Consider the following 26,714-nt stretch of genomic DNA (forward strand, 5'->3'; position numbering starts at 1 on the left):
AGAAAAGCCTTCAAACTGGGCAGAGGGAGCATTGGGTTAGGTCTTCTACGACAAGCAGCTACAAATGCTACAGATAATCAGAGCCCAGACTTGGGCAGTTATGAAATATCGATTGATGTCTATATGTACGTTCGGTGTAGGTGGTTTATAGGCCCGTTGCCTTTCCCGAGCTGCAGGTCGTCGGCGATGGCGCCATGGACGTAGTCGATTGCTTCTTTGACTGCGTCCACGACGGTCATCTTCTTGGCGAGATTTGACGCGATTGCCGCTGCATCGTAGCAAATAGTCAGTAAATGGAGAAAGCAGAATAACAATGAGGAGACTTACAAGATAGAGTACAGCCCGTGCCGTGAGTATTTTTGGTGATGATAAATGGAGATTCAATGATCTCGTAGGTGCTTCCGTCGTATACTATATCAGCCACCACATCAGCGCTCGTAGCAGCCTGCTCTTTGACGCGCGTATAGCCATCGGTCGTCAACGGCAGATGTCCACCTTTGAGCAACACGTATTTCGGGCCCAGGTTATGCAGTTCCATCGCGAGCCGCTTAGCGTCTTCGAGCGAGTCGACGACGATATCGGTCCCGGTGGCTACTTTGTACAAAAACTGCGCTTCTTGGATGTTTGGTGTTATTATCGTCGCGATGGGGAAGAGGTGGGCGAGGTAGCCAGATACGGCGGAGTCGGGTAGTAACTGCGCAGCGAGTAGTCAGTAACGTGGGCGCGATATTGGTGTGGAAAAGTGATGCATACTTGGGATCCAGAGGTGCTAATCATGACAGGGTCAACGCAGATGTTTGATGCTTGATATTCCTTCAATTTCTTGGTGACGGACTCGATAGTCGCAGCCGACGCAAGCATTCCTGTCTTGACTGCGTCCACACCGATATCTGTAAAAACCGCGTCCAGTGCTAGTTCCAGGAAACTTGGTGCCACGGGGAATATATCCTTAACACCGGTTGCTACGGTGAATCAGTAATGAGCAATTGCAATCCGCAAATCATGCGTGTATCGACATACTGTTCTGGGCGGTGAGACCTGTTATGCCGGTCATGCCGTAGCAGCCATGGGCAGTAATTGTCTTGAGGTCGGCCTCGATTCCTGCTCCGCCGGAGGAATCAGAGCCTGTTCAGCGCAAACGCATAACTATCAGTCTTTGTGAAAAGTGTGGGGTCAATTCTCGAGCAGTTACTAACCAGCGATGGTCAACACGCGCGGAAGGGTTCGTGTCATTAATTGTAGCTTGTATGGGTGTCTGATGTCTATATCTCTCTATAGATGTCTGTTCAGATAGAGCAATCTGACTGCAATTTGCGCGGTGAAGGTGGAGTAGGAACGAACGCACTTACCGGGCCGGTGCTTGCCGTGCATTGACTCTCCAACTCCACGAACCTGCTCAAACCACCGCTATTTACTCACTCAACAGCAGACCGAGCCAGTTCTCTAAATCCTTCTTACTCTACGCGCTCTGCTGCATTTATCTCTACAATCCCGTGCTCAGCGTCAAGAAGTACCTTTCGAGGCTCTGAAATCTTAAATCGTTCTTCCGTACGGAAAAGGTACCCCTTTTAACTACTGTAGACATCGGTACCTGAGCCTGTTTCCGTTCCCCAAAACAACCTGCGCGTAAGCCGTCTTCGCTTGGATTTTTCTCAACCTTCCTCCATCAACTCTCCAAAAAATATCCCACACGTCTCTCCTTAGTCCTCTCTTCATATACACGAATTCACAGTGTCTTATTCGTCTCCCGAAAGCTTACCCCAAGCGAAGAAGATGAAGTTCAGTCTTGGCCAGGTGCTTGTGGCAGAAGATGCCGACACGCTTGCCGAGCAACATGCCCAGCTCGAGGCGAGCATTGAAGAACACGCCGACATTGCGGAGAAGGCGCGCGACGGGGACGAGGTGCTTGACGACAAGCTTTGCATCGAGTGCGGTGATCAGCCTGCTGAGCTGTTTTGCACAGACTGCGACGAGCAGTTTTGCTCGGTCTGCTTTGGATATCTGCATAGAACGGGCGTAAGTATACCCCGGAGTGGCAATATCAGGAGTTTTATTCTTCGTCGCTCAAATCAGCTGTACAATACCATCAATGCTGGTCCATGGACTAACCACTACTTTTGTTAATCACCACACAGAGACGAAAAACGCACATCATTAAAAAATTCGAGGAAGAGAAAAGCGAAGACCCAGAAACTGCCCCGGACGCGTCCGCCAAAGATCCAGATGCAATGTCCGTGAGCAGCACCGGCATGGCCGCAGACGATGCCGACGGATCACTCGAGCTTCCCAACACCACGCTTACGACGCCGCCGGAGCCAATAGTTATCGTGTCTGCGGGATCGCAGTCGTACGGCACTTGGCTGGTGTCGAGGGCAAAGTATATACCGTTACGATTGACGCAGCAGGAGCGGAAGCTTCTCCGACTGTAAGACTGATTTGGTTTTTGGGACTTGGAAGATATGTGCTAATGAAAATTTAGACTGGAGGCAGCGCTCAATGTTTCAGAGTACACTGATAAAGGTACGTCGCCTTGCTCAATCTAAATGTACTCGTCCATGATTAACAAAATCCTACAGTCGACGTTCTTCTATACTCGTCCAAGGCCAAGCGAATCATTGCGCAACTAAAAGAAGTCTGCTCGATCCTTGCCGGACTAGTTGTGGCCACCGACATGAAACTCGGTCAAGAAATGTTTCAGGACAAGGACTTTGCGCGTAACGCCAAATGGTTCAAAAAGATCTTTGAGATTGGCCGGCGATATAAGATTATGAATCCCGAGAAGATGCGGGATAGTTTTGGAAAATTGATGTACATGGTAAGATTGAACGGCTGGTATGATGGGTGTGCTCTGAGACTAAGTGGTCTGTTTTTTTAGGTTATGGATTCTCGCCTGCCTGAAATCGAGCAAGTTATGGAATTCGACTTGTACATGCCAGTCGTGACCGTGCACTCCTTCCTTGAATCCCGCGACTGCCTCTCGCTCCTGGAAGACAACCTAGTCGTGCAAGCCACAGCTGAGATCTATCCCGAGCACAAGAAGCGATCGCAAGTCCAGGCCGAGATCAGACAAAAGGAGAAAGCGATCGAGACCCTGGCCAAGCGGTACTATAAACCGGGGGTGATCACACAGGACGAGATTCGGCAGTGCTTGTATTCGATTGGTGATAACCATTCGTATCTGCGAGCGAATAAGAATCCGGTGGAGAAAATGCTAAAGTATCTGCAGACTCATTTCCATCCGGATAAGATAGAGAATGAGTATAACCTTGCCATTTCGTACGGCAAAGGCGGTGCGCGTTTGTCGCACAATCACGAAAAACAGTTTTACTACGGTGCGCTTCATTTTCTTTTGTTTTCAAATTACATTTACATGCTAATCTTACTACTTAGTCAACCAATCATTGACGCTGTGGTCGATCATCATGAACGACATGTTCATGCTCTGGTCTCTCGCCGACCAAGACCTTCTCTCGACCCACGGCCGCTACCGCCTAATGGACACCGGCCAAGGTCTCAACCGCGTGCAATCCTGCCCCGCCGTCAGCCGCGCCATGCAGGCCGTCATCTCGCAGGCCCAGCGCCGCGCCAAATCCTGGATCGGCTCGAGCGTCGTGCATCTCGGCGACAGATCGGTCCCGAACGCATGGTTCTTCCTCGACAAGTACCTGCAGGTGCCCATGATCCTCAACCCGCTCGAGCGCGTCATCTCCGAGATCGACGTCGTCACGCGCGACCCGTTCGTGTATACCTGGATCGAGACGCAATTCGGCGGCGTGGACGAGCTGAAAAAGACGATACTGTCCGATTTCTTCAAGCACGCGTTCGACGGCTCCGGCGCGGATAATTTCCAGGAAGCAGGGTCTTGCATCGACGGCCGTCTTACCAGTGCCTGGAACTGGGCTAACTCAATCTCAAAAAAGCCGTATTACAAGGTCCTCGTGCTTTGCGGATTCACCGGATTCAACGGCAGCGATGGCTTCTAGTTGGTTTTCCATGTCATTTTGTCATTTTTGGTTTTAGATATCTAGACAAGGCTCGTGTTATTCAATTTTGACTCGGCATTTAATCTCTTTCTTTTATTATCTTTGTTGTTTTTATAGAATATGGTGTCCAGATCTGTAAATACCAATCATGTCACTCAAACGTTTTAATCAAAGAAATGAAAAAGCTACGTCTACGTCATTAAAACGCACTTAAGCCATATAGATAGAAATACCACATTTCAATTATATTAAAAACAAATAATCTTACAGAAAAACAATAAAAAACCTGAATAAGAACCCATAAACATCTCTTTTTCGAAGAAAGAGGCAAACAATATGTCTTAACTTCCTAAAAGCCCCCTAACTTTTTTTGATTTCGTTCTCTTGGAGAAAGCATAGCGAGAATAGTACACAAATAAGTAAATAACACAGTGAAAGCAGGCGTAGGAGAGAATCATAGTGGGTTGATAATGGTATATCATCTAAGTCTATAATATATGATGCCCTCATACCTGTTCTTCTTCCAGTAATCACTTAGCGAGTTCTATAAACGATAAAAATTTAGTATAAAGCACACACACACACACATGCAAACCTGCCCGAACAAAAGAGAAACCGAAGCAGCGTGCAAAAGACTAGCACGGCAAAGAGACAAAAGAAGCACGCTTTTCCAAGAGAGAAGTAAAACATCCAGATTAGGCAGATAATAAAACGTCCAGAGCACAATAAAGTGACAAAGGTGATATGATATCATTGCAGGCACTTTTTGATTTGTATAAACTCATAGGTCACCGGTTCCTCGAAACAAAGCCGCGGGTCGCCCCCACACACTACCGCCGTAGACTCAATTTTCGCCGCCGACAGCATCTTGGTAAGAAAAAGAAATATTTACCATCTTCTGTTGTATCCGAGAGGAGCATGGTTGGATCCAGAGTGGTATCCACCACCGTATCCACCACGGCCACCACGGCCACCTCCACGTCCACCCCATCGGCCACCGCCGCCGCCGCCGCGCGAGTAGCGTCCCATCTCCTCGAGCTTGGGGTCGACGTACTGCTTGGCCTCGTAGAGAATGGTGAGGAGGTCGCGCGCCTGCTTGGAGTTGTCGTTGGTGAAGAGGGTGATGGCAGTTCCGGTGGTGCCGGCACGACCGGTACGTCCGATTCTGTGAACATAGTCCTGAATGTACAAGTTAGCATAAGCCGTTGGAAAGAGCAGAAAATGAGTTTGACATACCTCGCTATTGTTGGGGTAATCGTAGTTGATGACGTACTTGATGTCCTTGACGTCTGCGCAACAGTTAGTACACTCTATCTCATAGTCAAGCCAAAGCCTCCATTCCAAGCTCCCCCTAGCAACGCGCAAACACCATGGCACCAACTTCAATCGTCTGCAAATGATCTATTCCATCATTGCAAACATCATAAAGCACTCATTGAATATTGAGAAGAGGTTTGAATCTTCAAATCATCATCGCGGAACTAGAGATAGCATAGAAACTACGTTCAACTTCTTCGTTCTACTTTGACTGGTTTTTACTGCCAATGTTCTAAAGCACGTTTTAGAACCCACGAGATGGAAAGAAATATAAAAACACCAGGTCATATAAATCAATATATGGAGACCTGCTGCTCCTGGCTAGATGGATCGATTGGAAATGAAGAGGCGTTTTCTTGTTCATTCGCGATGAGCAATCTGCAAGATAATCAAACAAGAAAATTGCACGCAATCTCATAAGACTCCGGTTTCAAAGAAGGTTTCCACGTTTTCAATCGGACAAGATCAAGATTTTTTCTTTGGGAGAAATAAATAATTAAATTTACTTCCTAATACAACAAAGCTTCTTCCTCACTCCCCCTCAAAAGAAAGGTCTTTTCTATAATGACATCTCACGGTTCGAATATCCCCCAACAATTGACGACGACAAAATCATATCAGATGAAGATAGCCGGGGACACCAGGAGTTCGAGCCATTTAGTACTTTAAGAAAAGACTTCAATTTCAGGACAGTATGTGAAAGCTTTGCATGATGAAAATGAAAACCTTGAATCTAGTCCAATCCTTCTCCTCACCATATCACAGCGCCAGGTATTTATCCATTCTCGATCGTGGAACATCTCCTGAAAAAACAGTAAAGTTCCAAATGACAGAAAAAGAGATGAAACAGAAACCTCTGGATGATCAGGGACCACATAAGCGATCCCAGCTGGCCAAATCCCTCAGATCCAATTGGACGCGCGGGCGGCGAGATTCAAGAGCTTAGAAAGCCATGATGGCACAGTAGGTTTATCCAAAACCGGGAGTAACATGAAAACAGTGTAGCTTGGATATCAAAAAAAGCAAAGGGGATTAATCATACCAATACCACGGGATGCAACATCAGTGGCAACCATGATAGGCGACTTGCCAGTGCGGAACTCGTTCAGCACCCAGTCACGCTCGTTCTGAGCCTTGTCACCATGGATGGCGAGCGCGGGCCAGCCGTCCTGACGAAGGAACTTGGTGATTTCGTCAGCGACACGCTTGGTTCCGACGAAGATGAGAGTCTTGGCGTCCTTGTTCTCCATCGCCTTCTCCAAGTGGTGGATAAGTCTGTCTCTCTTCTCCATCTCTGTGACGACCTCAACGACCTGGGTAATGTTGTGGGAAGCAGAAAGCTCGAGCGAACCAACGTTGACCTGAATGTAGTCGTGAAGGTAGTCGTTGGCCAAACGCTGGACTTCCTTGGGCCACGTAGCAGACCACATGCAAGTCTGACGATCAGGGCGAATCTGATCAACGATCTTTCTGATCTGGGGTTCGAAACCCATATCGAGCATACGATCAGCCTCGTCGAGGACGAGGTAGGTCACGCGACGAAGGTTGGTCTTGCCAGACTCGAGCATGTCGATCAAACGACCAGGAGTGGCGATGGCAATCTCAACACCGCGAGCGAGATCACGGATCTGCTGACCACGGGGAACACCACCGTAGACACAGGTGTTGCGAATGCGCGACGACTTGCCAAACTTGGAGCACTCCTGCTGGATCTGGACCGCCAACTCACGAGTAGGGGCCAAGATCAGGACGATAGGACCGTCACCAGGGGAGAGCAGAGGCTGGGCGTTGATGTGAACGATAGCAGGAAGACAGTAAGAGAGAGTCTTTCCCGAACCGGTCTCGGCAATACCGACCAAATCACGACCAGAAAGAGCCATAGGCCATCCCTGAGACTGAATAGCAGTAGGAGCGGTGAAGCCCATCTGGGTGACCTCGGTCATCACGTACGAAGGGAATCCAGCCTCCTCAAAGGTCTCAACCGGCTTGGGAACATCGTTGCCCTTGACGGTCATCTTCTTCTCATCACGGAACTTCTCGACCTCACGGTCGGTGCGAGCAGTGACATTAGGGTGCTCCTTGTAGAAGTTCTTCTCAAACTTGGGCAAGCTGTTGAGGTCGTAATCCTGCTTCTTCAAGCCGGATCCAAGAGCAGACATGCGGTCGCCGCTGCTGCCTCCGTAGGAGCCGCCTCCGCGGCCTCCATAGGAGTCACCACCACGGCTGCCACCGCCACGGCCACCGTAGCGGTCTCCACCGCGGTCGTATCTATCACCACCGCCGCCGCCGTAGCCGCCGCCGCCATAGGAAGATCCTCCGTAACTCATTATGTATATGTAGGGATTGGAAAGAGGATAAAAGAGGATGGAAAAGTGGTAAGAAATAAAAAAATTTCAATATGGGAAAACAAGAGGAGAGGAAGAGAGGGAAAACAAAAAAAAATTCTTAAATAGCGCCGTTGGGAGGAGGCGACTGTGGTGGCGATTTGTTGCGCCGATGGTTTTGCACTTATGCCATTTCCCTGGTCGTTACGTAATACGATTAACAGAAAAGGTAATACGCTGCAGCTAGGACTGAAATCAGAATAGAATATCATTAAACACTTCCCGAGAGTAAAGTACATGCATATAGTACAGACAAACGTCATATAGTACACAATTTTCAAGTCCGCGGCGGTCACAGATAGCAGAGCCGTCACACACAAGAGAAATTGCGAATTCTAAACAACCAACCAACCAAACCACCCAACCTCCTAACCAAGAGCAAGCACACTATCTAGACGATAGCTCCTCTCTGCTTCTCGACTATGTGGTCAAGCAAATCAGACAAATAGCTTCTAAGCGGTACGTTAACTGCCGCGACTCCGAGCAGCTCCTGGATGTATCCCTTCAGATACTTCTTCCCCGTATCACTCCTCGCGATATTCCGCAGAATAAGCACCGACGTGAGCGGAATCCCCGTCGCCTCGCCCTTCTCGTCCACTACAGTCAACTTATTAACAAACACCAGCTTCTGCGAATTAATCGCGTCGAGTGAAGTCACATGCCCCGCAGCCGCGGAGGGGTTCAGCCGGTCGCGAAACGGCTTGGGCTTGTTGTCCTGCGGATCGGGGATGTGCGTTGTGATGTGAGCTGCCACCTTCCGTCGATCGGTGCAGCCTTCCGGGTCAAACTTTGTGCAGTTGAGCCACTTGCAATAGTATACTGTAGGCTCTGTAGGTTCTGTGGCTGCTTCTGCAGGAGTAGCGGCGGGGGGAGGAACTGAGGCTTCCGGGGCATCAGGCACTGGAGGCGCATCCTCCATCGACACATCGCCATTTGTCGCGCTGCCGTTCACAGCCGTCTCACCATTTGCAGGAGCAGATTCTCCTCCATTAGCAGTAGTGCTCTCGTTACTTCCCTTCTCTCCGTTTTCAGTTTCAGCACTCGCGGTCACCGCAACACTTTCCGGCTTTGCCGCCCCCCGCGGCGGTGGCACATGGACCGCCAGAATATGTAGAAACAGATCCTGCACAGATGGATAGCTACCGCTACACCGAGTGTTCCCGCCCATATCCCACTGACACGAAATAAACAGCTCTCCTTTCAAAGACAGTGGCACTTCTCTGGGCCTGATACCCTTGATGATGAACTTTTGCTGGCCGCCAGGTAAAGTAACGACCATCGCCGCAGCGTTTCGGAACGCCATGGTGACGTTCTTGATAAAGTCAGCCGCGGGAAGCAGTTTTTTGCCTTGTGCGACAAACTCCTCGAACCGCGATTCGTAGGCTTTCCAGAGCGCGATTTGCGTGACGTCGCCGTCGGGGTCTTCTTCAAAACATACACGCATCCTTTATACCACGTTAGTGTCTTCAAATAGCGACCACAAAGAATAATAATAATAGTAAGACTTACCACTGCGTAGCTCGTTCGGGCTCAGAAAACAAAAGCAACTCGGAAATCAACGACTGCGGAAGTTCAGGCGGCCCAAGAGGCGGAGGTTTGTTTTCCGTATACGCAACCTGCGGAACAGTAGGATCGACCGGTCTCCACTCTCTCGCCTGATAGAGCAGTAATCGCACAAGCTGCTGTATCGGTTCTCGCCAGTCCACCGTGTCGGCGATCAACTCGACGTTGTCGGACGACGACGTGTACTGATACAGGAAATCCAGACAGACGGAAAGTAAAGGCTCGTCGTCGAGAAGGATCAGGGCGCATATCCTGGATATGATGGCGGGATCGATGGCTTGTAGCAAGTTTGCTTCGACACTGATGACGAGTCGGGCGACGGACCTCATGGCAGCAATCAAGACGCCTCTGTCGTCGCTTTTTAGATATGGCAGCAGGACTTTGAACAGTGGATCCTGGCTAGACGAAGGCTGCATGAACAACGCAACCGACTCTGAGATATCAAGAGAGTACTGCCGCAGCTCGACAAAACATGGCCGGTCAGGCAACAAAAGACACTTGACAAGCGCGGCCTGGCATACCCTGTGCCGTGAGAGATATCGCGCGTTCTCAGGATTAATCGCCGCGTTGCGCAGCACCAACGCCGCTTCCAGAATCTTATCCAGCAGCTTGCGCTCCGGAGTCACCGATCCAACGCCGACCCCCAGATCCTCGTCGTCGTTGCCATCCTGCATCAGTTCGCGAAAATTCGGAAACTGATCTATACTGTTCAACTTTTCGAGCAGGGCCGGGCCTAGATTGGGGAATCGCTCGAGGTGTAAATCGTCGGGGGTTTCGAAGGACATGCGCACAAGTGTCTGCAGTGCCCAATCCATCTCGTCCGGCAGATTTGAGCGAATCGCGAGCACGACTCTGTTCATCGACATTGCCATCTTGGGTGTTTGTTCTTTGCAGTAGCAGTCGTCGTGGTCGAGAATATATAATCACACAAGCGGGAGGAAAACTCAAGGTATCTCGAAAAACCAAGATGTTGAAAGACCAGATTGTAAGTCGTGATAGACAGTCGAGTCGGTATGAGAGCGAAGTGCAGTCGCGTTGCTTATTCCTCTATAAAACGCGTCCAGCAGAACCAACTCCTTCCTTGCCAGTCAAGACTCTTTCGTCTCTCCTAACAAAAACACAAAAACACAGCAAAATGCAATCACAATTTGCGCAATCCCGTGAATATCGAGACACAATGCCCCCTCTCGCGGAATTCAGAAGAGGATCCCGGTGCGGTTATCGACAGATCAGAGCCAGCGAGTTGTGGTGAATTTTAACTCTGGGGGAGTTTTTCGAGTCTCCTCGTCGAGGTGAACAACCCTCCCAGCGACCTTTCTCTGTTTACTTTTCGCGGTTTGGGTTGAAGCCGTAAATGCGTCTGCGTTTGTGCATTTAGCTCACCGCTATTTTTCTTCTCGGGACTTTTCGAGTTCGGGTCTTGATATCTCTACGAGTTCTTGACTGCAGTATTTTCTGGTTCTAGAGTATTGCAACACAATGTCGAACTTGGTTGGAAGGGTATGATACAAGAAACCTCACTTTGTAATTCTGTCTCCCGATTGCTGACCTCTTCACACCCATAGTCTCGTCTCGCCTACTCCAAAGTATGGCACCACGTCGACATCGCTAAAGACGACCGAACAATGGGCCGTCTTGCGTCCTCAATCGCGATGACCCTCATGGGCAAACACAAGCCTGTTTACCACCCGGGCAACGACTGCGGCGACTACGTCGTCGTGACGAACTGCAACCTGCTCAACATCAGCGGCCGCAAGCTCGACCAGAAAATGTACCGGAAACACACGCAGACCCCCGGTGGACTCAAGGAGATGAACATGAAGCGGCTGGTGGGAAAGCTGGGATACGGCGAAGCGCTGAAGAAAGCGGTTAGCGGAATGTTACCGAAGAACAGTCTGCGACGGACACGGTTGTCGCGTCTGAGGACGTTTGAGGGACCGCACACCGAGATTAAGGGAAATATCCTTCGCTATTGGGCGGAGACTTCCGAGGTCATCGACAACACCAAGACCACATTTCCAAAGAAATAATCAGAAGGGATAGGTTTAGTATGCTGGAGTGCGGTGCGGTGGAAAAAGATATTAGCAAGCCAAAGTGCTGATCAAGCTAATCAGCGTATTGGCATTTTTGTACATAGTTGGGCATATCGACGCCTTGCAGCACGAATTGGATGAATGTCATTTAATTCACCATCTCTTGAGTTCTATTCTAAACACAGCTAACCATAGTTTACGACAACTCAACTCCTCATAATTCGCACAAACCCAGTATTCCCACACGTCGCAACAAGTGCTTTACGCAAGTTTAAGCTTCTCCAAGAGCTTAGCGCGATGCCACCAGCTTCGTATTCTCTTACCGTATATATACAGCGGGATACTAAGGATCAGCGACGTGAAAATTGCGATAGCTCCCAACACATCAAAAACGATATCGGGACCCGAGTTCGCGACCCAGTTGTTGAAGAAATACGAAAAGCCGTAAAAGATAAAGTTCTTGAGCGACATGGTCGCGATGATGACCTCGACCGAAAACTCTCGGTAGGCGTCAATCATGTAGTTACTCGCGGTGATGGCCATCGTCGTCGAGCCTGCGCACAGAAAGCCGTACATGACCGCGGCGACGATAGCAGATTCGCGATTGCGATAGGCGGTGCCGAAACCGAAGCATCCGATCGTCAAGCAAATCGTTCCAAGGATGACGCCGACAGGAAGCTTGAACTCGGGTTCATACACGCCCCCGTTCTTGCGGGAAACCCAGAGGGTCATGGGATTGTTGACCACGAAGAAGAAGAGCGAGGCAAGGAAGCCGCCGATCAAAGGGCCGGCGGACATGAACCCGAGACGTTCAGCGGTCATGTTGTATGGCGGAGCTCCGTAAAGCTGCGACATGCAGTAATTGATATTGACAATCCATGCGATTGGAATCGACATTGCCAGGATGATCTACGGTAGGTTAGCATGACAAGGAAGGAGACAAAACGACAGAAAAGAGAAATTGAGGAATAGATACCCAAGTCATCCCTGGATTTAGAAAGACGGCGAAAGGACGGACAATAAGCCTAATAGGGTTCTCGTTGGACACACGGCCATGGTAAGGCATGATAGACTGCAAATACGTCTTCTTTGCCGGGATCGGACTCTCTAAACCGTTCTGGACAGCTTTCTCCGCGTCTGCGGTAGTAGTCGGAGCAGTCTCAGCGGCAGGCTTGGAGTCGCCTTCGAGGTGCTCGGCAGCAATTTTCTCCATATCGTCAAAGATTTCATCGCCAGCGACGTCGAGCTCATACTTTGCATCGCGGATATAGGTTGTTTCGGTGCTGCAGAAGCACATGAGGAAGCACTGCAGGGCAACGAAGATGACGTCGATGTAGAATAGCCAGCGCCATCCCAAGTTTGTGACGATAGGACCGGAGATAACAGAGGTGAAACAATTGATTCCGCCAAAGCAGAAGTTGAAGACCGCGAGACGCAGACCACGTTCGTGAAGACAGTAGAGATCACCAATGACAGAGATGACGATACTCTCGTAGGCGACGTTTCCGAAACCCTGGATAATCCGTCCTGCCAAGAGAGTATTATATGTATTTGCAGTGCAGCAGACAATAGTGCCAATGAGTCCGAAAATCGAGGCAGCGACAAACTGAGGCCGCTTGCCAAAGATCCGACTAAGCGCAGAGACTATCGGGCCACAGCATGCGATGACGAGAAGCTGGTATCCAGAGAGAAGCGCGATGTCGGTGATGGTGACGCCAAGATCGTCGGCTTCCACCAGGGTTCCAGCGGCAAGGATGGGACCGCAGACTCCGACGTTGATGACGTAACCGAAGGAGTGGATGAGGAAGAGGATATCGCGACGGAGGATGGACCAGTTCTGGACAGGCAAGTCAGTGAGTGGTGAGGATGATAGGTCTCTGAGAGGAGGTGTTTACCAGAGGATCGTTTGGATCGTCAGACGGCTGCGGTACTAGAATGATATGACTATTTTTTCCCTTTGCGTGCTTCAGATTTGCAGCAGCGGCATCGGGGATGTCGAGGCCATCGCTCAACTTGTCTTCGATCTGCGCGGTGCCGGGCACATGGGCGAGCTCGTTGTCCTCGAGGATTCCAAAGGCCATGACGACAGTGTATTGATTATCGAGATTCTTGTAGATGAGTCCATTGTGCTGAGGGAGTTGATATAAGAAGCCGCGAGAGTGCGGGGGAGCAGGAGGGAACCCACCGGAATAGAATGTGGAGTAGCGAGTAACTTTAACGGCGGCACAGCATCGAGTAATCGACGGGGTATTGAAACACAGCCGCCCCTGTCTGATAATCACTTCATCAGAATGTACAGATAAACAGAGTAGCAGCAGTAGAAAACATCAGTGAGTAGCGGTGAATAGAGGTACGAAGGCTGGTCGATAGGCTAAGGAACTGAAGATGTGGGTTGGAGTTGGGAGTTCCCTCATAATGCCGGCGGAGGGCTTTAAGCTGGCTGTGATGTGAGCTGCCACTTCCGTCGACCGGTGCAGCCGATGACGATGATAAATCGATGTTTTAAGTCCGTTGCAACGGATCCCGGGCAGACTTTGCGCCGTTGAGCCATTGCATTAGTATAGCGGAGGTTCTGTAAGCTTCGTAGGTTCGGTGGCTGCTTTTGCTGGGGTGTCAGCGGGAGGCGGGGTGAGGCTACATTTATTCCCCGCTGTAGCGGCTCGCTAGTCAATCGTCTCGGCAATCAACTCGACGTTATCAGACGACGAGGTGCGCATAGTCTGGTTTATCATGCCATGAGCACGTCTTCGATTGATGTTATTTTATTCGCAACCACTCGAGTTATATATAAACACAGTCAACAACAGTCTGTCCCGACTCAACTCTTCATAATCCACGATGAACGATAAACAATATCCCAGTATCCCCCCGCATCTCAATCGCCTTACGCAAGTTTAAGCCTCTCAAAAAGCTTGGCGCGATGCCACCAGCTTCGTATTCTCTTTCCATATATATACAGCGGGATACTGATGACCAGCGACGTGAACACCGCGACAGCTCCCAACACATCAAAGACGATATCGGGTCCCGAGTTCGCGACCCAGTTGTTGAAGAAATACGAAAAGCCGTAAAAGATAAAGTTCTTGAGCGACATGGTCGCGATGATGACCTCGACCGAGAACTCTCGGTAGGCGTCGATCATGTAGTTACTCGCGGTGATGGCCATCGTCGTCGAGCCCGCGCACACAAACCCGTACATGACCGCAGCGACGATTGCAGATTGACGATTGTGATAGGCATTACCGAAGCCAAAACATCCGATCGCCAGGCAGATCGTGCCGAGGATAACACCAACAGGGAGCTTGAACTCGGGCTCAAACACGCCATTGTTCTTGCGAGAGATCCAGAGAGTCATTGGATTGTTGATCACGAAGAAGAAGAGCGAGGCCAGGAAACCACCGATCAAGGGACCAGCGGCTAAGAAACCTAGGCGCTCTGCGGTCATGTTATATGGCGGAGCTCCGTAAAGCTGCGACATGCAGTAATTGATATTGACAATCCATGCGAGGGGGATCGACATTGCCAGGATGATCTATGATCGGTTAGTGCGACTGGAAACAAGACAGACTATAGAAGAATCGAGGATAGATACCCAAGTCATTCCGGGATTGAGAAAGACAGCAAAGGGACGGATCATAAGCTTGATAATACTCTCATCTGAGAAACGGCCGTGGTAAGGCATGATAGACTGCAAATACGTCTTCTTGGCCGGGATCGGATTCTGCGAGCTGTTCTGAACAGCTTTCTCCGCGTCGGCGGTAGTAGTCGGAGCGTCTTCTGCGGGAGTCTTGGAGTCGCCTTCAAAGTGCTCGGCAGCGAGTTTGTCAATATCGTCAAAGATCTCGTCACCGGCGACGTCAATTTCGTATTTGGCTTCGCGGATGTAGGTTGTCTCGGTGCCCCAGAAGCACATTAAGAGGCACTGCGCAGCTACGAAGATGACGTCGATGTAGAATAGCCAGTGCCATCCCAAGTTTGTGACGATAGGACCGGAGATGACAGAGGTGAAGCAATTAATGCCTCCAAAGCAAAAGTTGAAGACCGCGAGACGCAGACCACGTTCGTGGAGACAGTAGAGATCACCGATGACAGAGATGACGATACTCTCGTAAGCAATGTTCCCGAGACCCTGGATGATCCGACCTGCCAAGAGCGTACCGTAATTGGTCGCGACGCAGCAGACGATAGTACCGATAAGTCCAAAGATGGAAGCAGCAACGAATTAAGGCCGCTTGCCAAAGATCCGACTGAGTGCGGAGACGATGGGCCCACAGCACGCGATGACGAGAAGCTGGTATCCGGTGAGAAGAGCAATGTCGGTGAGGGTGACGCCAAGTTCGGCAGCCTCGTCGAGAGCTCCGGCGGAAAGGATGGGGCCGGAAACTCCGGAATTGATAATGTAACCAAAGGAATGGATGAGGAAGAGGATATCGCGGCGGACGATAGACCAGTTCTGGGTGGGTAGGAGTCAGTGGATGATGGTATGGTAGAAAGTGAACAGAGGAACGCTCACTAGAGGATCATTTGGATCATCAGACGGCTGAGGGACAAGAATGATATGGCTGTTCTTGCCCGTTGCATGCTTCAGATTTGCAGCAGCGGCGTCAGCGACGTGAAGACCGTCGTTCAAGATGTCTTCGATCTGCGCGGTGCCAGGCACATGGGCGAGCTTTTTGTCCTCGAGGATTCCGAAAGCCATGGCTGATTCAAATTGATCTCTGAGATCTTTAGAGCAAAACTATAGGGCGCCATTGTGCTGAAGAGGTTGTTAAAAGAGTCTCTCGAGCGTGCGGGGGAGGGGGAGGGGCATGGAACAGCACCAGGATCGAGTGTGGAGTATCGAGGACCTCCAAAGGCGGTAGAGAAACGAGGAAAAGAAGCAGGGCGGGCGGAGAAAAGATTTGCCAGAGGTCGAGAGGATAAAATCAGAGATCAGCAGTGAATCGAGGCTACTCCGCAGAAGGAGAGCAGATCGATAGGCTCTGGGGAACCGAAGATGTGGGGTGGACCCGTTTCGTTTGGGACGAGGATTGTTGATTAATGCTTGTTCGAGGATGACGGATAGTGAACAGTCAATTACGATTTCAGGCCCTCGTCCTGGGTGCTTCTTGAGATGTTTGGGTAATGTTCATTGTTTACTGACACTGCTCATTGATGCTCATTCACTGCTCATGACACTGCTCTGCTCCATCTCTGCTGCTCAGTGCGGAGAAGTGGCAGCCAGCACAGAACCTAACCTCACCACCACAAGCAAGCGAAGCCAAATCAAGAATAAAAGAATAACTCAAGACATAATAATATCCACGATCGGTCTTTGTGGGGAAGACGTCTCTACGCAGGGGTTTATTGTGAGTATGTGATTGCGATTAATAGTAAACACAGATAACACTAGCCATTAGCAAAACCGTCATAAAAGCACTGAAAGCACAAGCAAATTACACCATCATAAGTAAGAATAAATGAAAAGAATGAGTAAACAACAGTCAAGAAAAGCAGTATGCTAGTTCCCAGAAACGACCACGATTATCAACAATAAATGATAAGCAGCAACAAATTAAAAATATGATACAGGAGAATAAAAAAACACCGACTCTTATCTAATCACCGCGCGAAATCGTTGCAGTGATAAGACCGTTCGGGTTCGACTGGGGCGCGTACACCTCCGCGTCCGCACCAGTGTTCTTCAAGCCCTCGAACCACGAGAGGTCGATGTCAAAGTAGTGCTTGTTGGGCAGCGCGTACGAGACCTGGTTCACCTGCGAGTTGTCGGCAATGATCTGCTTGGCCATGCGGTACAGCGTCGCCTGCACGCTCGCAGACTCGTCAGTCGCAAACGTCTTCAGCGTGATCTCGCGCGCAGACTGGTAGCCCTTCTCGAGCGACTTGACCGACGCGCGCACGGCCTCGACGCCCTCAAACACGTCGTACTTCCACGTGGCGTCGACCGACGTCGACATGATCCGGTCTCTGGTCTCCGGCAGGGTCGTGTACTTGTCCTGGATGTAGCCGTAGAAGGCAGAGCCGGTCGACTTGAGCACGAGCAGGTCCGAGATTCCGCCCGACAAGAAGATCTTGCCGTCCTCGTGGACCTCGGCGTCGACGATCCGCACCTCGGCGCCGTCGCGGAGGAAGGAGTGGTCGTGGGGAGCGCCGTCGACTTCGTAGCGCGTCCATCGGTGCTGGATGATGTGGATGAAGGACTTGTGGATGTGGTCGTAGGTGTTGACAAAGTGGGCACCGAGGATGGAGGCAAACAGCTCCGGGGGCGAGACTGGGTTCTTCTTGGCGAGGACTGCGGAAGTTAGCATTAGAAGCAGCAGCAGCAGCCACCAGAGATCAGCACGTACTGTGGGTGGTGTTCTTCATCGAGTCAGTGGTGACGATGGGGCCGTTGTCGGCGATGGTGTAGGCAGCCTCGTAGTCGCCCTCGAGCATGACGCGGATGGTGAACTCGTAGACGTACTGCAGACGGGGGTTGGAGGGGTCGCGCTCGACCTTGAGCAGGCGGATGTTGTCTTTGCCGTAGCGGGTAGCGGTGAGGGAGACCATGTTAAATGATGTGGCGGTAGGAGTTGAGTTGAGGTTTGAAGGAGCTGAGTTGGAGCTGGAAGTAGTAGAGATTAGTTGTGAGGACGAGCAGAAGGAGGGGACAGGCCAGATATAAGTAGTCGTTCGAGGCGGTGTCGTCGGGATCATCCATCGTCGACGATAAGCCGATCTCATCGATGGCGCGCCATACGGCACAGCCACGCCCGCAAGCCACGGCGCGCCACAGCCCGCCTTCTGTGCGGCGTCGGCCATGTCCGGCCTGGTCGCACATGCCCGGCACCACCCGGCTGCCGTTGCCTCTGCCCTCTGCCCGCGAGAAGTGTGCTGGCGATCAGCGCTGCGAGGGCCGGAAAAGAAGGGCAATGACGCGCCTGCGACGATCGCTGTTTCTGCGCGCGGTCGACGGGGGTGGCGAGCAGCAGAGGACCGGCCCGCAGGCGCAGGGCTGGGCCGCGACGACGCTGGGCCGGAGGCGACCCGGCTGAGCCCGCGAGCGATGGAGACCAGCCATGTTCAGGAGCGGTTTGGAGCTGGAGCTGGTGGTGTTTGTCCTTATCGCGGCTGCTTATCTGCGGATCCGTCGAATGCGCTTCAAATCAGGCTACTGCGCTGCTGCTGCTGTCTGAGCCCGGCTTCGCGCGATGTCCACGCACCTCTGCCAGCGCGACCTGCTACCCCGGATAAGTTTAATCTGCCGACGCCACCAAAAACGCCTCCTCTTCGCGTTGTGGCAGGATGACGCCCTCGTCCATCGTCGCCGCGACCGATGACTCTCGCGGGTTCAATTGAGGCCTACGTGGGTTGTCGCCAGAGGCCTGTCTGGCTGCGCGTATGATGTCCGGCCGGCGTTGCCGCTGCCTTCTGTCTACGTCCAATCGGCTTCGTTGCTCTCTCAAAACTCGGACCTCCCTTCGGAATACCTGGCTCTGTTTACTGCTTCCCTGCTTGAGGAGTATCTCATCCCGGACAAGCCCGCACGCGCGACCCTTATCGCCCCTCTGTCGGCAGCAGCACCGGCTCGGACTTGGGGCCTGCAATTCGAAACGCGTAAACCTCGCGGATCTGCAGAGTCATGACACACGGCGCTGATAACGCAGCGCTCTTGTCTCTTGCGTTCCTGCGTATGGGGCGCGATCGCCAATGTTTGTCTACAAACTGCCGTCTTTGGCAACTGCGTTCGCCCTGCTAAGGTTTCCATCGTATCATCCCGGGAACTGCTTAATGACTCGCCGCCTCATCGATGACGCAGATGTTTATCGCTCGGTTGATCGTAAGCCTCCCCCGCTAGAAAAGCTTCCATGTGGCTCATCACTGTCAACAGCCATATTATCTACGCCCTTTCTCGTTAACCGTAGCTGTAGCTCATCATATTAGGCTGTCGTTACTTAAGCATCTGTACAGTACAGTAGCCGGCTATGAACAAGCTCTGGATCCTGAAGAGCGCGTTCAGTATAGCATCTCATATCATCATAGCCTGGCCAGTCGTAGTCCTATCATGTTTATAACCCGCTGCAAAAGTCATGTCATATCTCGCTGTTAATTATTTCGTCGGCCCAGTCCTTCGACTTCGTTATCTCGGATACTTGCCTGCCTCTCCTCCGCCCTCCCATCAATCGCTCAACTCCGTCGCAGCCAAACTTCCGAGCCCTCGTTTGTTTGTTTACTTCTCACCCGCATCGTCCTCCGCATCCGTAGATCTCCCTATCTTTCCCCTGACGACCCTCCTCCTCGGTCCTTCTCTCGCCCGGCGTTATCGGTGGTTTCATGCCCGGCTGCTCGTCTGCCCTCTTGCTCTTTCGAGCGGATCTGCCCGTAGACAAGCTCTGGTGTTGATATCAGTCGACATCGCCCTCCACACCTTGGTGGCCCTGGTGTATGCCGTTTACTCATCCATATATCTTAACCCCGGACTTGACGCCTGGTGTTGTTCCATGCGTAGTGGCATATTATCTGTTGCAAGGTATCGTCATCACAGAAAGCAGAGGTCTCTTTAGACATTGAGGTCATAAGCCATATATTTGATGTTATAGAAGTAGATGCTGGTCCCATCCTGCCTCGATGCCAGGTTGACTTGCCAGCCTCAGGTTAGGTGAGGATAATTGACAGTGGTGATGTGACGAACACGACAGTCTCATAGCTGGCCGCAAGACTCATCACAGGTTCCTGGAACATAGCAACTCATCGTTAATAAAATTCAGCCTAAATTGTCTTGCTCAATCAATACAAGCAGTCTTTCTCCATTCGTTGCTGCACAGAAGTCGTTCCTGAATAATTAGTCAATTAAATGGCGATGCTGAGAACAGGCGTAGCAGCGCTGTGCGGCTCCAGGACGATTGAAGCTGAACTTCGTCTTCTCCAACAACTTCACCCAAATTTATTTCGTCTCGGCCTTAACTCTCCTGAACCGCGAACTGCCCTCTGCATTCACGACCCACGATCGTTTCGCTCGGAAAAAGTTACCAGTATTTCATAGGAATTTGCATACACGCAGCATGTCGCTTACAGCCTCTGCACCGCGTGCTGCGCAGGTGCAAATCGGCATTATTGGCATGGGCGACATGGGACGCATGTACGCTCGGCGACTGTCTGGCGCCGGATACATGTTCGTATTATCTTTGCAGAGTTGAATGCTTCACGCGCGTGCTAACTACTATCACTTTAGAATAAATGCGTGCGATAGAGAAGAACGGTTTGAAAGTCTCAAAGAAGAGTATAAAGATGGTGCGTATTCTTGTCGAATTCGTGTCCCCGCAGTATATGCTAACGATAGATATCAGCGCCGCTTGTGAACATATTCAAGAACGGACACTATGTTTCCCGTTTGAGCGACTATATAATCTACTCCGTCGAGGCGGAGAATATAGACAAAATCGTGGCGGCTTATGGTCCCTGTATGTCCCAAACCTCAGCAGTTTGAAGATTATAGAGAATATTGATTACTGATGTCACTGTGTTTCTTTAGCAACAAAAGTTGGAGCAATAGTCGGCGGACAGACGTCGTGTAAAGCACCTGAGATTGCTGCGTTTGAGGCCCATTTGCCGGCGGATGTTGAAATTGTGTCGTGCCATTCGCTTCATGGACCAAATGTCGACACTCGAGGTCAACCACTAGTATGTATCTATATGCTGATTGATTAGTTTACTATGCGGGCTAACACAGACTAGGTTCTTATTCAACACCGCGCAAGCGACGAGTCTCTTGAGCTCGTCAAGTCGATATTTACGTGTTTCAACTCGCAGTACGTCTACCTCACCGCGCAAGCGCACGACAAGATCACGGCCGACACGCAGGCAGCTACACATGCGGCATTCATGAGCATGGGCGTGGCATGGCACGCCAACAATCAGTTCCCATGGGAAGTGCCGCGCTACGTGGGCGGGATCGAGAACGTGAAGATCAACATCTCGCTGCGGATTTACTGCAACAAGTGGCACGTCTACGCCGGTCTGGCGATCATGAACCCGGCCGCGCATGACCAGATTCTTCAGTACGCGCAGTCGGTCACGGATCTGTTTACGCTGATGATTGAGCACAAGAAAGACGAATTCCGACAACGCATTTTCAGCGCGAGAGATTACGTCTTTGGCGGACTTCCAGACGACCACGAACTCCTGCTCTCGGACGACTTGCTCGACAAGTTCTCGCTCTCAAACGTGCCCGCCGACGCGCGAACGCCGAACTCGCACCTCAGTCTGCTGGCGATGGTGGACTGCTGGTGGAAGCTCGGCATCGTGCCGTACGACCATATGATTTGCAGCACGCCGTTATTTAGAATCTGGCTTGGTGTTACCGAGTATCTGTTTCAGTCGCCGGGGTTGTTGGAGGACTGTATCAAAGTTGCGTTGGAGAACGATACTTTTAGAGCAGATGACCTGGAGTTTACAATGGCCGCCCGCGTAAGTCACTATTACCTTTTTTATGCCTAGACACAAAAACTAACGATAATACATAGTCATGGAGCGACATCATCACATTTCGAAACTTCGACTTGTATCAAAAGAAGTTTGAGAGGACGCAGAAATACTTTTCGCCCCGGTTTCCGGACGCGACGAAGCTGGGCAACGAGATGATCAAGACGATATTTGAAAAGACAAAGCAGAAGAAGGTCTGATTGCATGGGGCGGATATGGTAGCTAGGATGATTTATGTATAATTATGCTTTGCAGTCTATTAAAAACTAGTATAACAAGATATCAGAGCAGAATCGCCCAAGAGGCTGTGCGCGCTCTAGGCAACTCTTCACCACAGATAAAAAAAAAGAAAAATATGTCGCTTCAGTCCTTCGCCTCCCTACGACGACCTCAATGAAGAGATACGTAGAAGAAGTCACGCCGAAAGAACTAAGAAAGTGAATTCCATTAATCAAGGGAGCAGGGAACGGAGGACAACCTATAGAGAACAAGAGTAACCCTCAACTGTGCATATTTAATGCGGCTCCGTTTGAAATTATACATGTAGTATAACCTCTACTATATGGGAGTTAGCAAACAATCACAATCATAGTCTATAATACACAGAAAAACACGCACCTGATGATGTAAAGAAAAAAGGAAAAGAAGACCAGAAAAATTTGGGAGGCGCGAACTTATATACGGCCGCGCACGTGCAAAGCCCTAAAGCCGGACAAACGTTTAAACCCTACTTTTATCGTTCGAGGGTCTCGTACGCATGCACCCATCCCGGGTAAATCTCACCAGCACCGCGACTGCTGGTTCGTGAAAGAAGCAGCCGGCTGCTGCTGCTGCTCTGCTCGTCGAGTCGAAAACACGTCTGCTCTGCTGCCGCTCTGCGCACACGCGAACGGTAGACGGGCGACGGGCAGATGGGGCAATTCCCAAAGCAGCTAGCGTACTTCCTAAACTAGCCAGCAAGCCGGGACCGGGTAACTCTCTCTCGGCAACCCGCTGCTGGTGTTTGCCCTCGTCGCCAGGTCTTCTTCCCACCGCCATTCCGCTCACCAGCCCCGTCTGAACACGCCCGCCCGCCCTCCTCCGCGCCTGCGTCTGCCGGTTCCCTGCTTCACAACGCCTCCCGGACTCCGCAGCTCCTCAGGATCGCCTGCTCTGCCCAGACTTCTCTCGCCCGACAGCCCCCGCCTCGCGTCCCTCGCTTCTGCTCGTGCGGCGTGCCCTCTCTCGCTATCGTATCCGTCCCGCACGCTGCCCTCGCCGCCTCTCCTCGTCCTCGCTGCCCCTCGCCGTCGCTTGATCTGTGCGTGTTCTGATCGGACTCTGGGCGCAGCTTCTTGGTTTGGTGCCAGACAACGTAAGAGTACGTCATTGAGTCTTCTCCGCCCTTTGATCTGTCGCCTTCTGCTTTTGAAATCATCGCCGTACGCTCTTTGCCCCCCGCCCCCTCTTGATGCAAAGATTTAGAGGCAGCGTGCTTCCTCCGCCGCGCTCTTGCTTCCTGCGATATTTTGCACAGTTGCATATGCTGCCAGATCCTTCGAGCACACTGCACACCCTGCTGTTCGCGGGCGTTGTGCTGGGGCCCCGCCGCGGATCAGGAATCGCAGAACCAGATCGAAGTCAAGCCTGACAGCTGATTTTTCTCTAACCTCTCTCTCTAGGCACCACCTCTCCTCCTCCCACTTGATGCATCATCTCCTTGCCACAAACTTCTCTTTTGGTCGCGACACTTTTGCATTACTCGTTCTCGCTGAGATCTGCCCGTAAGGCACATTAATGGCATCTCCTCGGCCACCCAACGTGCCTACCTCCACCGCAGCTGCCTCCTCGCAACTTTCAGCACAGGCTTTGGGCACGATTGCTAACCAAGGCAAGGGCATCCAGAACTTCTCTTTGCTGTCTCAGAAGCAGCAGCAGATGTACCTACAACAACAGGCGCAACTTCAACAACAGCATGACATGCCAGTGTCGCAGCAGCAACAACAACAGCAGCAGCAGCAGCAACAGCAGCAGCAACAACAGCAGCAACAGCAACAGCAATTCATGCTGCAACAACGCCAACAGCAGGCAGCCGGCAAGCCTATGACGCAGCCTCAGATATTTCAGTACCAACAGATGCTTCGCCGGCAACAGCAGATGATGAACGGCGGCATGCCTCAAGTCTCGGGCGCGCAAATGTCGGTACCGTCGCAAATACCAACTGCAGTTGCTGTCCCCGGCGGTCCACAGCCACAGCACGCTCCACAGGGCTACCAGTTCCAAACACCTGCGGGCGTTGGCGCTGCAAACATTCAACTGGCGAACCAAAATGTGCCGCAGCATCTGATACAGCAGCAAATACAGCAAGCTATGGCGAAGCAGCAGCACCAGCAGCAGCAGATGCAGCAGCAACTCCAGCAATCTCACCAGGCTCAACAGCACGGGCAGCCGATCTCGCAGCAGCCGGGCGGTCAACAACAACAAAGCCATCCTCTACAACAGTCACAAACCGCGTCACATCCTCAGTCAACCCACCCAACTCCTCAGCTCGCAGCTCATGCTCTACCGCCGTCGGCTCCTCAACCGGGCCCGGGCCAGTTCGCGCCTCAAGCTTTGCAGATGACTGCTGCGCAGCAGCATTTGTTGCAGCAGCAGGTTGCTCAGCAAGGGCATCAACAGCAGCAACTTGCCATGGCCGGAGGAATGGGCATGAATACGATGCAAGCGGCTGGAGTCAGAGGGTATGCTTTTCTCAAGATCATTTCAAGTGCATAAAATTCTAACGTATTGCGAATTTAGGAAAAACATGGTCGGCCTGATGCGGCTCTTGTCGTTTTGCGAGAGTCTAAGTGCGGGTACCGAGCAAAAGAAAGACTTGGACTACTGGAAGCGGTTTGTATTGGAATATTTCACAGAGCTCGGCGGGATGAAGTATACCGTTGTCAACTCGAACGACAAGATACCAAAACATTACGAAGTCCCCAACCTCGCGCTACCTCGATACTACCACACCTTATTCCAAGACGGCGTCCGTCGCGTACAAATAATACCCGAGAACGCGCGCGAGGTGACGATGGCGCCGGATGTGCATGTGATTGAGTGCGCGCGCGCGACGATGATCTACTGGTTCCAGAGCGGGTCGCATGTTGTTTCGCATGGCTCGCTGCGGGTGTTTATAAACGGGCACGCGCTGCGGATCGACAGTTTGGAGTTTCACGCGCACGAGCATAATGAGTTTGTGCCGCGGAGTATAGCGATGGCGGCGGTGAACGCAGGACGGCAAGAGAACGACGCGAATTCGTCGGCGTCGGCGTCGGTGTCCTCGTCGTCTCCGTCGGCGGCGCAGTCGGCTGCTGTTGCGGCGGTGTCTCGCTCGCAGGTGAACGGGTACGGAATCACGGATGCTTTGACTCGATTTCTGCAAATCACGCAGGTGATGGCGCAGATGAGGGAGTTGGTTCCATATTATTTGTCGCCGAATAATGCTGCTGGGCCGTTGCAGTCGTTCACGGCGTTTGTCAATCTGATAAACGTTCAGCGCGAGAATTCACAGCATCAGCAGCAGCAACATCAGCAACAACAACATCAACAACAGCAGCAGCAACAACAACAACAACAACAACCACAACAGCAATCATCACAACAATCACAACAGCAACAATCACAACAACAACAGCAGCAGCAACAACAACAAGATGGAGCTGGATCAAATACCGATTCAAAAGGACAGTCGCAAATCAAACAACAGCAGGGATATCCCAACCTGCAGCTCCAAATGAAACAGCAAGAACAACAACAACAGCAGAACCAACAAGGCCTGTCACAGGACCAAAAAAGCATGTCCGACAACATGGGCAACCTCAAAAACGAGCCCGACGTGAAAGACGAAGACGACTCCGCGATGGCGATCGACGGCGCTATACGTGCCGAGGGCAAAGCCGAGAAAGGAACCGAAGGCCACGACGTGACCCTGATCGACGCCTCCTCGGGCACCGGTGCGCGAGCGCTACAGACCGACGGCGGATCACCGATAATGATCAATTCCCCTTCGCCCAGCCAATCCGGCTCCGGTCCGCAAAGCCCGCGAAGTCTCGCAAACAAACGAAGGCGCGATACGCTCACTGGGACCGGTAACGGAAATTCAGCGAACGTGTCGAATACGGGCATGATGCTGGGCCAGCAAGCGATCGGCGGGAACCAGGGCAATGGCGCGGACATGGTGGTGTCTGTGAAGGAAGAGGAGAGGAAAGATGCAAAGATGAGTCCAAAATTGGGGAAGCAGCCGCCATTGAAGCGGACAAAGACTGGTAACGGAAGTTAATCAGCTCTTTTTAATTCCAAAAGATTGCCGTTTATTTCCATTTTTTTGTTTCATTTTTTATTTAATCTTGTCGCAACTTGTACACTACGTGTAGTCTGGTTTTTTCTTACTTATGTTTTTGCGTTTATTTTGTTGAATTGTGTTTGTGTATTAGATGCATTTTTCAGTCTCGTAGGAAGTGAGATATAGTTGGTTTTTCGAGTATAATAAAATAATTCTTCCGCGCTATTTTATTTGTTTCTCAACTCTGCGGATTCAGTATGCGAACGTGATTGAGTATGCTGTACGTCATGATTTCTCGACCTGAGGGGTCTTGATGTGGAGATCTGCGATTACGTTCGTGGTATCGACGGTGAGATCCCTTTATCGCGAGTTGGGATCTAAAATGCTTGGAATAGAGCGTCAAATAAAGAACAAAAGCATACAGTCAAGTTGAACATTTGAGATCTTATTGAAAGGGGGAAACAACAGACTCGCGTAGGCAGAAGGCGGACAGATAGAACACAGATCGCGATGCTCATGACGACGACAAATTCTTATCAGCAGCCATCACCTATCCCAGCAGCAGAACCGTTTCCAACAACCATTCGCAAAACAATCAATCCCTTCCACATCAACAGAACAGTAAATCAACAAACACAGCCATAAACCAACCATTACCCCGACCAGAGTC

The 26,714-nt window shown here is 51.2% G+C and overlaps 11 protein-coding genes across 11 annotated transcripts; 5 read left to right on the forward strand and 6 right to left on the reverse strand.

Annotated features, from left to right (window-relative positions):
* Nucleotides 1-92: 92 nt before the first annotated feature.
* BZA70DRAFT_275734 (phosphomethylpyrimidine kinase) lies at nt 93-1,470 on the reverse strand. Its single transcript, XM_064912201.1, has 5 exons — nt 1,197-1,470; nt 1,021-1,125; nt 754-962; nt 328-694; nt 93-268 (listed from the first exon to the last, which is right to left on the reverse strand). The coding sequence occupies exons 1-5, from the start codon at nt 1,231-1,233 to the stop codon at nt 120-122; spliced, it is 867 nt and encodes a 288-aa protein (XP_064769155.1). The 5' UTR covers nt 1,234-1,470; the 3' UTR covers nt 93-119.
* A 105-nt stretch (nt 1,471-1,575) lies between these two features.
* On the forward strand, nt 1,576-4,217 carry BZA70DRAFT_275735 (uncharacterized protein). Its single transcript, XM_064912202.1, has 6 exons — nt 1,576-2,016; nt 2,136-2,425; nt 2,480-2,520; nt 2,577-2,815; nt 2,876-3,332; nt 3,391-4,217. Exons 1-6 carry the CDS (start codon nt 1,774-1,776, stop codon nt 3,981-3,983), a joined length of 1,863 nt encoding a protein of 620 aa, XP_064769156.1. The 5' UTR covers nt 1,576-1,773; the 3' UTR covers nt 3,984-4,217.
* A 654-nt stretch (nt 4,218-4,871) lies between these two features.
* BZA70DRAFT_288512 (ATP-dependent RNA helicase DBP2) lies at nt 4,872-7,627 on the reverse strand (the record flags this gene model as incomplete). The annotated part of the gene is made up of 3 exons (XM_064914038.1): nt 4,872-5,162; nt 5,220-5,272; nt 6,343-7,627. The coding sequence occupies 3 exons, from the start codon at nt 7,625-7,627 to the stop codon at nt 4,872-4,874; spliced, it is 1,629 nt and encodes a 542-aa protein (XP_064769157.1).
* Nucleotides 7,628-8,075: 448 nt separating this feature from the next.
* BZA70DRAFT_255873 (uncharacterized protein) lies at nt 8,076-10,582 on the reverse strand (the record flags this gene model as incomplete). The annotated part of the gene is made up of 3 exons (XM_064910792.1): nt 9,194-10,582; nt 8,744-9,129; nt 8,076-8,503 (listed from the first exon to the last, which is right to left on the reverse strand). The coding sequence occupies exons 1-3, from the start codon at nt 10,117-10,119 to the stop codon at nt 8,076-8,078; spliced, it is 1,740 nt and encodes a 579-aa protein (XP_064769158.1). The 5' UTR covers nt 10,120-10,582.
* Nucleotides 10,583-10,726: 144 nt separating this feature from the next.
* Nucleotides 10,727-11,277, forward strand: BZA70DRAFT_266461 (ribosomal protein L13-domain-containing protein; the record flags this gene model as incomplete). The annotated part of the gene is made up of 2 exons (XM_064911030.1): nt 10,727-10,747; nt 10,813-11,277. 2 exons carry the CDS (start codon nt 10,727-10,729, stop codon nt 11,275-11,277), a joined length of 486 nt encoding a protein of 161 aa, XP_064769159.1.
* A 264-nt stretch (nt 11,278-11,541) lies between these two features.
* On the reverse strand, nt 11,542-13,361 carry BZA70DRAFT_288515 (major facilitator superfamily domain-containing protein; the record flags this gene model as incomplete). Its single annotated transcript, XM_064914039.1, has 3 exons — nt 11,542-12,189; nt 12,257-13,117; nt 13,176-13,361. 3 exons carry the CDS (start codon nt 13,359-13,361, stop codon nt 11,542-11,544), a joined length of 1,695 nt encoding a protein of 564 aa, XP_064769160.1.
* A 564-nt stretch (nt 13,362-13,925) lies between these two features.
* On the reverse strand, nt 13,926-15,979 carry BZA70DRAFT_303710 (serine/threonine kinase 16; the record flags this gene model as incomplete). Its single annotated transcript, XM_064914758.1, has 4 exons — nt 13,926-14,812; nt 14,873-15,423; nt 15,553-15,733; nt 15,794-15,979. The coding sequence occupies 4 exons, from the start codon at nt 15,977-15,979 to the stop codon at nt 14,165-14,167; spliced, it is 1,566 nt and encodes a 521-aa protein (XP_064769161.1). The 3' UTR covers nt 13,926-14,164.
* An 898-nt stretch (nt 15,980-16,877) lies between these two features.
* Nucleotides 16,878-17,829, reverse strand: BZA70DRAFT_237173 (uricase; the record flags this gene model as incomplete). The annotated part of the gene is made up of 2 exons (XM_064910405.1): nt 16,878-17,572; nt 17,628-17,829. The coding sequence occupies 2 exons, from the start codon at nt 17,827-17,829 to the stop codon at nt 16,878-16,880; spliced, it is 897 nt and encodes a 298-aa protein (XP_064769162.1).
* A 1,359-nt stretch (nt 17,830-19,188) lies between these two features.
* On the forward strand, nt 19,189-20,096 carry BZA70DRAFT_124471 (uncharacterized protein). The gene has a single exon (XM_064909527.1). The coding sequence runs from the start codon at nt 19,350-19,352 to the stop codon at nt 19,821-19,823; it is 474 nt and encodes a 157-aa protein (XP_064769163.1). The 5' UTR covers nt 19,189-19,349; the 3' UTR covers nt 19,824-20,096.
* A 20-nt stretch (nt 20,097-20,116) lies between these two features.
* BZA70DRAFT_255881 (uncharacterized protein) lies at nt 20,117-21,977 on the forward strand. Its single transcript, XM_064910793.1, has 6 exons — nt 20,117-20,431; nt 20,492-20,550; nt 20,607-20,720; nt 20,792-20,940; nt 20,995-21,726; nt 21,783-21,977. Exons 1-6 carry the CDS (start codon nt 20,322-20,324, stop codon nt 21,939-21,941), a joined length of 1,323 nt encoding a protein of 440 aa, XP_064769164.1. The 5' UTR covers nt 20,117-20,321; the 3' UTR covers nt 21,942-21,977.
* Nucleotides 21,978-24,439: 2,462 nt separating this feature from the next.
* BZA70DRAFT_275756 (LIM-domain binding protein-domain-containing protein) lies at nt 24,440-26,280 on the forward strand. Its single transcript, XM_064912203.1, has one exon. It carries the CDS (start codon nt 24,464-24,466, stop codon nt 26,039-26,041), a length of 1,578 nt encoding a protein of 525 aa, XP_064769165.1. The 5' UTR covers nt 24,440-24,463; the 3' UTR covers nt 26,042-26,280.
* Nucleotides 26,281-26,714: the final 434 nt, after the last annotated feature.

This window comes from Myxozyma melibiosi (assembly GCF_037950935.1).
Source record: "Myxozyma melibiosi strain Phaff 52-87 chromosome Unknown BZA70scaffold_3, whole genome shotgun sequence".
NCBI classification, from domain to species: domain Eukaryota; kingdom Fungi; phylum Ascomycota; class Lipomycetes; order Lipomycetales; family Lipomycetaceae; genus Myxozyma; species Myxozyma melibiosi.